Source organism: Thamnophis sirtalis, unplaced genomic scaffold (genome assembly GCF_051295495.1).
Source record: "Thamnophis sirtalis isolate CommonGarterSnake01/CBP01778 unplaced genomic scaffold, rThaSir2_p1.2 scaffold_11, whole genome shotgun sequence".
Lineage (NCBI taxonomy): Eukaryota > Metazoa > Chordata > Lepidosauria > Squamata > Natricidae > Thamnophis > Thamnophis sirtalis.
Genome location: NW_028261391.1, coordinates 47,420,031 through 47,427,140, shown reverse-complemented (window position 1 = coordinate 47,427,140; position 7,110 = coordinate 47,420,031). Strand labels below are relative to the sequence as shown.

At 36.7% G+C, this 7,110-nt stretch overlaps 1 protein-coding gene across 2 annotated transcripts in view; it reads right to left on the bottom strand.

The window, feature by feature from the left end:
• Positions 1-777: 777 nt before the first annotated feature.
• Positions 778-7,110, bottom strand: part of WBP1L (WW domain binding protein 1 like) — a 50,329-nt gene continuing 43,996 nt past the window's right edge. For both annotated transcript variants that reach the window (XM_014056692.2, XM_014056694.2), the window contains exons 3-4: positions 4,193-4,354; positions 778-3,012 (exon numbers count right to left, since the gene is read on the bottom strand). In XM_014056692.2, the coding sequence (XP_013912167.1) occupies positions 2,270-3,012; positions 4,193-4,354 (905 nt within the window). In that variant the 3' untranslated portion in view covers positions 778-2,269. The remainder of the gene's footprint in view (positions 3,013-4,192; positions 4,355-7,110) is intronic.

The following is a 7,110-nucleotide window of genomic DNA, read 5'->3' as shown; positions in this document are numbered from 1 at the left end:
TTAGTGTCTACAAATATAGCAATTAACATAGAGTATAATAATTATGGTCTATTAGGAAATAGAATCAAGTGTCAAAGTACCAGTGTGTCTTATCACCTTTGTATTTCTCTCCAGTACTGATCTCTTGAATTATTGGGTCAAGTAGTATATACATAAAATGGCTGGATATGGCTCTGAAGTCCATAATAGCACAGGTATACACCAAAAGACCAGCACGTGAAACGGCTCTGACGCAAATGAAATTCTACCCATCCCAATTGTCCATTTCCATTCATTAGCTATATATAAATCATGATAGCTAGTAATGTTTTATCTAGATTTTTTTCCAGATCTGAAATTAAACTCGATGTCACCAAGCAATTTCGTGTAATGCAATTCAAATCAAAGTCAGAATGGGATTTTGATCACTGATAAAGAGATATTAAAACAAATAACATCAGGTTTCTTTTCTATTTCTACCTAATTCATAAATGGGAAATATTCTTCCAAAAGTAAGACATTTGAGATCTATTTATTTGTCCTGGTTTTTCCATGGTAGTAAGCAAGATGGGAAGAATAGTCTAATTTAAAGTGCAGCTCTGGCTTCTACAGTATTGCTATTTTCACCATATAGCTGTATATAGCTGTACCTGCTGCTGGCAGTGTATCTGTTAAGAATAACATTGCATCCACATAACTCTGGATTAATTTCAGAATTCCATGACCAAATGTAAACAAACATTTTTCATTGTGATGTTTCTGCTCTATTTTCCCCCAAAGAAAATGAAACACAAGGAATTATCAGAAAAAAGGCATTATATTTGGGTTTACACCATATTTCAAACTGATTTTGGTTTCAAACAATCAAATCTGAAAGTCTATTTTATAACAATAAATGACCCAGACAACCGTAATTCAAGAAAAAGGGAAAGGGGAAAATAAAAAGATATGTCCATCACACAATATAGAAACCAAGGGTTGGTCTCTTCCACAGGAACACTCCGAGGAATGTTAGTTTCAGTTGTTTTGAGTTTCTTCCCCTTCCCTTTGGTGTTGTTACTAACAAAAAGTCCATTGTTTGGTTAAAGCAAAGCAAGTCTTTTTTTTCCTGCAGTCTTACAGCAGCAAATTTCATCTTACCAGTAGGAAACACGCATGCAGACACACATACACACACACATACTCAGAGACATTGTACAGTAGCCTGTGCCGCTTTCAAGAGAGCGAAACACAGACACTCAGTTCTTTTAAGTGGTCACTTGTTAGAATCGTACTAACTTTTGGACTAAGGAAAGAAAATACTGCACAGGTCTTCCACATTAATGTTGCAAATTATCCATTTGCAATTGATTTCTCCATTTGTTCAAAAAGCATCGCTGAAATCTGAAGGCACCTGAAGACAGCCCTGTTCTTTTGTATGTTTTGGTTTTGTCATTTTTAACTAGTGTGCTGGTCTGAAATTGCAAAGCCCCTGTCCTTTTGCACTGCAGCATACTAGTTGCAAGTTACGTAAAGACCAAGTACTGGAAAAGGAGAACTTCTTCAAGAAGTCTCAACTTATAGCTACACATTTGCCTTAAAAATAAAATAAAGGGCAATGTCTGAAGGCCCCTCTTGCATAAACGCTGTATTTTTGGTTATCGTTTTTGTTTTTGGAAGAAACTGGTCCTTTACCAGCTTCAAGAAGAAAACATTTATTACAGACTGTTGTAATCAAAATGCATCAGAGATGCATTCTATTGGCTAAAAGCAAAAACCGTAACAACCCACTCTTTTGGGAATTTATTTCAACTTCTCCATAGTACTACCTAAATGTATTGCCAGGGCTATCAAATGCCACAGGCTTTTGGGAAGACACCTGAAAAGAGGGATGGGGAAAATACACTAATGAGACCAGGTGGGGGCGGGTGGGGGAGGGCAGGAGAGGGATGTTAAACACTAGTACTCCTTGTTCTCAAACATTTGATGTTTCTGATCAGAAAATAAAGCAGATCCTGAAAACTTTTAAGGTGACAATCAACCAAATAAACCATCACCAAAAGCAGCAATAGGAAGTGTTTTTTCTCTTTTCTCTCTATATAAATGATCACACTTTAAATCAAGTCCCTAAACAGTCAGAGGACAGAAGAGGCAATTTTAGCACAAAAAGAAGAAAAGAAAAGCCTAAACATGCCTGCCCCCTTTTCAACAGATTTTAAATTATTCCCATAGTTACATCTGAAGAAAAAGATGAACCAATTTGGTTTTGGTTATATTTATCATTTTGTAGATCTTCCCTTCTGATGTTGTTTTAGCTGGGAGATGTATTGGCATAAGAGTTTGGAGAGTCCTGCTCATTTATGGTGTTCAGGAGCACACACACAGGTTGTCTGGAGAGGTGGTGGTGGTTGTGTTCTCCATGCTGTTCATCTGAAGCACTGAAAAGCCCTTCTTCCTCATCGCCATGGGGTGGATGGCCACTGCAACTATCACAGAAGTCTATGGATCCATCATCAATGAACCCATCTAACTCCTTGAGATCATTATCATGGTGGTCCTGGTTACAGATACATATTTCAATGCCGGAATCTCCGGTAAACCTTCGGTGTCTGCCTGGTGTCTTGTCTTTAGCATCTGAAAAAGCGCTGTTTTGATCTAAGCTTTCTGAGTTGTAATCCTTAAGCAATTCTTCCTTGCACTCTGACTCCTTATCAGAAGTAGATACATGGTCAGTTGCATCTTCTAATTCCACTCTACTGCTGAAATTCCTTGGCTCACCACATGTTGCTTTGGTAATTGATCGCTCAACTGATGGACTGGAGGATTCAGAATTCCCGATGCTTGGAGAAGCAGTGCTGTCCATATTTCCATTATTGCTTTCTGCTCCTGACAGCGTGCCTGCCTGAGCTGGCTGTAGATTTCTTGTATCTGGTGCTGTACTGCCATTGCCAGTTGGAATGCATTGCTGATGTAAGGCACTATATGGTGGGGGAGGGGTTGGCGGTCGATTCACCACTTCCTCATAGGGAGGTAGTAAATAATTTGGCAAAAATCCTAAATGGGGAGGTAGGGAGGACAAGTTACTTCCATATTTCTATATAGATGAAATCTCAATCACATTAAGACCCATTTGTTTTATATAAGTACATATCTAGCTATTTTATTTTTTACAAAATCTGAATTTCTTACTTCATTTAGGAAGTAGCAATTGCTTATGCACTAACATGCAGGCAATATTCAAACCCAGAAATTCATATAAGCAATTTAAGTGGCCTTTGATACAAGTGATGCTAAATTAATTATCTGCCCCATGACTAAACAAAATTCTGGAGAAGAAAAGGAAATATATAGATATCTGACCATCCATTATAAAATTAGAGATCCCTTTATCTACAGTACTATTTCTCAGAAATAAACTTGACATGTATATACTTTCCCTTTACTTACTTTTTCTTTCCATATTTCCTTTTCTTACCCCTTGCCAAATTTAACACTGGTATCTTGCAGATATTTTGGATTACAGTTCTCATAATCTGTGCTATTATCTGGGATTTATAGTAATTGCACTGAGGAACATTGGGAATTCTCCAGTTGCCTGTTCTTGATTTACTAAATATGTCTACATTTTTTAGTAAAACACAGACAGAAAAGTGGCATCAGACACTATTACAAATACTAATAACAAGAGATCTCAGCTATCTAGCTCCTTTTGCATTCTAATGATATGTTGCAGCTCCTTTTTATTATATCTCCATGACACTGATGTTGTATTAGTCACAGAGGAAAAAATATAAAATATAAAAACAGCTCAGCTTTTATTACTACTACTGATTTTGTTCAGACTAATCAGCAAATATGCCTCTTGTTCCTTTTTACAGTACAGTCTGGAAAATAACTCAAAAGGGAATATAGCTTTACCATGCTTGATACAAAGTTATCTCATGGTTTTGTTTTTGTGTTTCAGTCAGTCACCTATAGAGCTTATATTTTGCCTGTATCAATTAAAGGTTAGCCAGCTTCAACTACCACAGTCAAATTGCTAGAAAGGATAGGGCGCAGTCTCTCAGGATATTATAAACCTGCACTCTGTCCTCATCAACCAACCTTTCTGTACCACTCCTGCCACTTTTTTTTTGGGGGGGGGGATTCCCTGTTGTATTCATGTTCCCTCTCAATATAGCAATATTTTGGTCTTGGTCTTTGAAGACAGCTACTCCTTGCATGCAGTACATACGGAAATAAAATGGCAGGGTGGAGTAGTTATGAGCTTCACGATAGGCAATCAAGTTAATTTCATGTTGCCTTTGTTGTGCCTGAAGTCTGTGTTTGGCGCGTCGGTGGTGGCAGACACAACAGCAACTCAAAATGATGATGATCGTCCATACTAGCCAGAACCCTATGGAAAAAGAAAAAGGAGGAAGGCAAATTAAATCTTATTCAGAGTATTTCTTCTTCAGAAGAAAAGCTTTATCTATAACTACTGCATATGTGTGTAACCATTTACAGCGAGTCTGCATCTGTCAATAGATCAACTGTCAGGAGACATAAATACAAGCAACATGCAGAGTTATCAGGTATTTTTACATGTTTATTCCAGTCAACTGAAAATAAGACTCATCACAAAGACTTAAAATGAAGATTTGAATGAAAGTGGCCTGTGGGAAGCCCCCAGTTGATGTCATGGAGGTCAAGTGAGAACTATTGCTTCTGACAGAAATGAGAGCATATTTTAAGTCTCACGCCATGCCAGGTAAGATAAAAAAAAATAAGTATGAATGGGAAAGAAAGATGAAATAACCAAGACATTAAATATATGGTTGTTATAAAAAACATTGTACCTTAGTTTTGTTAAAAAAATAACAAAGTATCCTTAAGGTAGTAAAATGCTCATGATAAACAGCCCAAATTACCAGAAATTTTCTTTTCCATTTATAGCATTACAAGATGAAAATACCATAAAAATTCCCAATGTTTAACAGAGGGGATGAGGGCAGGGGGGGGGAGGGAGAATATCATAGAAGGGCTATACCTAATGTTGCAAAAGAAAACCGGCTGAGTGACTTGGGCCACTCATTTTCTCTCAACCCAACTCACCTAACAGGATTGTTGTGGAGAAAATAGGAGGAGAAAGGAGTATAAGGTATATGTGCTGCCTTGGGTTATTTAAAAAAAATTATAAAGTGTATGTATGTACTATGTATGTGTGTATGTGTGCATGAGTGCAGATTTGTTTTTTCCCTTCTTATATAATGCCTGAACCTGAGGTGTGAGTACAGGTAGATTCTGAGCAAAGAAAAGTACTTTACATTTTACATAAAAGATAATTTAGGGAAAGAAGAGTTATATAATCTTAAGAAAAATGAGAACTGTAATCGAATTGGTACATATGATAATCTCTGGTGGCAATGCTCATTTAGTTGCTCATTTAGGGCAAAACTTTTGAGGATTGGGAAAATTACTCAGAAATCTGTGTTAATTAATTCAACTATATATATTTTTCATTGCAACTGTGGGACAAAAAATAATTCATTTTTTTTCTGTTAATTGTAAGCTCTCCCATTGCCTAAAATGTGAGTAATCTCTTCCTTTGGATCAATAATAGCTAAAATATGGAAAACAGTACTGGCTGAAAAAAATACATAAATCTTAAGAAAGAAATCTGTGTTAATTAATTCAACTATATATATTTTTCATTGCAACTGTAGGACAAAAAAATAATTCATTTTTTTTTCTGTTAATTGTAAGCTCTCCCATTGCCTAAAATGTGAGTAATCTCTTCCTTTGGATCAATAATAGCTAAAATATGGAAAACAGTACTGGCTGAAAAAAATACATAAAATCTTAAGAAAGAAATCTGTGTTAATTAATTCAACTATATATATTTTTCATTGCAACTGTAGGACAAAAAATAATTCATTTTTTTCTGTTAATTGTAAGCTTTCCCATTGCAAAACCCTAAAATGTGAGTAATCTCTTACTTTGGATCAATAATAGCTAAAATATGGAAAACAGTACTGGCTGAAAAAAATACATAAAATCTTAAGAAATTTGTTTTGGAAACCAAAACTAATTTTGGTTTCCAGTGCTTTATTTTTTTCCGAAAGAATATCTTCTAGCTGAACAACTTCATCTAAAAATGTGCATTTCTGAGCAAAACCATGAAATGCTTATATGCAGTATTTCTTAATAAAATATGAAGAGAAAGAGCATACTTAATTCATTGTCTTAAGGTATCATAGTACAGCAACATTTCAAAAAGTTGCAAGATAAGGCAAATTTATGGAGAAAAATACAACCAGAGAGCAAATTTACATATCCTAAATTCAAGTTGAGGTAGCTAATAGGACACAAGTTTCTTTCTTGTAATGTCAGCTGGCTTTGTAATTTTTCTGAACTACAGTTGAAATATTCATTGCCTCTTATGTGAGCTTTGCTGTATTGTGACTATGCTAACAATGTAGGATCTCCCCTCTGGTCTCCATCTTATGATATGGCTGCATATGGATTGACAGAGCAAATAGAGCAGCTGCATTGGCTAAAGCAGGAAATTCACTTCACTGAGCCAGTGTGTCACTGGCAAACCGTAGACATGTTGTGTGGGTTGTGTGTGGTTGTAATGCTGGCTAAAGAGAGATTTCACACTTTTGTTTCCAAAAAATCTGCATGGGTGGTCAAGTCAAACACCCTGGTAGCTTCCCAGTAAAACAGAAGAGGATTCTAAAAGCAGCTGATTCAGGAGGTGGTGGTGGTGGTGGTGGTGGTGGTGGTGTGTGTGTGTATGTGTTGAAGTTATGAGGGAATCAGCTGCTGCTGGAGAGGTCATAAGTGGGACCACTCTTCCTGCTTTATTGTCACCCTTGCATCGCCATCAGGTTTTGACGAATAGCTCACCTACATTTTAGCCATCTATAAGAACTTCCCCTCCCCATTAGGGAGAAGATATTGATGTCAACTTGTGAAGTGTTGCCATGACTACTATCAAGTGGAATAGAGAAGGGAGGAGAATTCCATGCATACTTTTGGCCAGAGTCAGGTCTCATATTCTTGCAGCTGGCATGTGAATACACATGTCCATAACCTGCCGTAACACCTTATTGGTGAATGTGATTGATGACCCAGGCAGAGGGGAGGGGACACAGAGGTAAAGTTCAG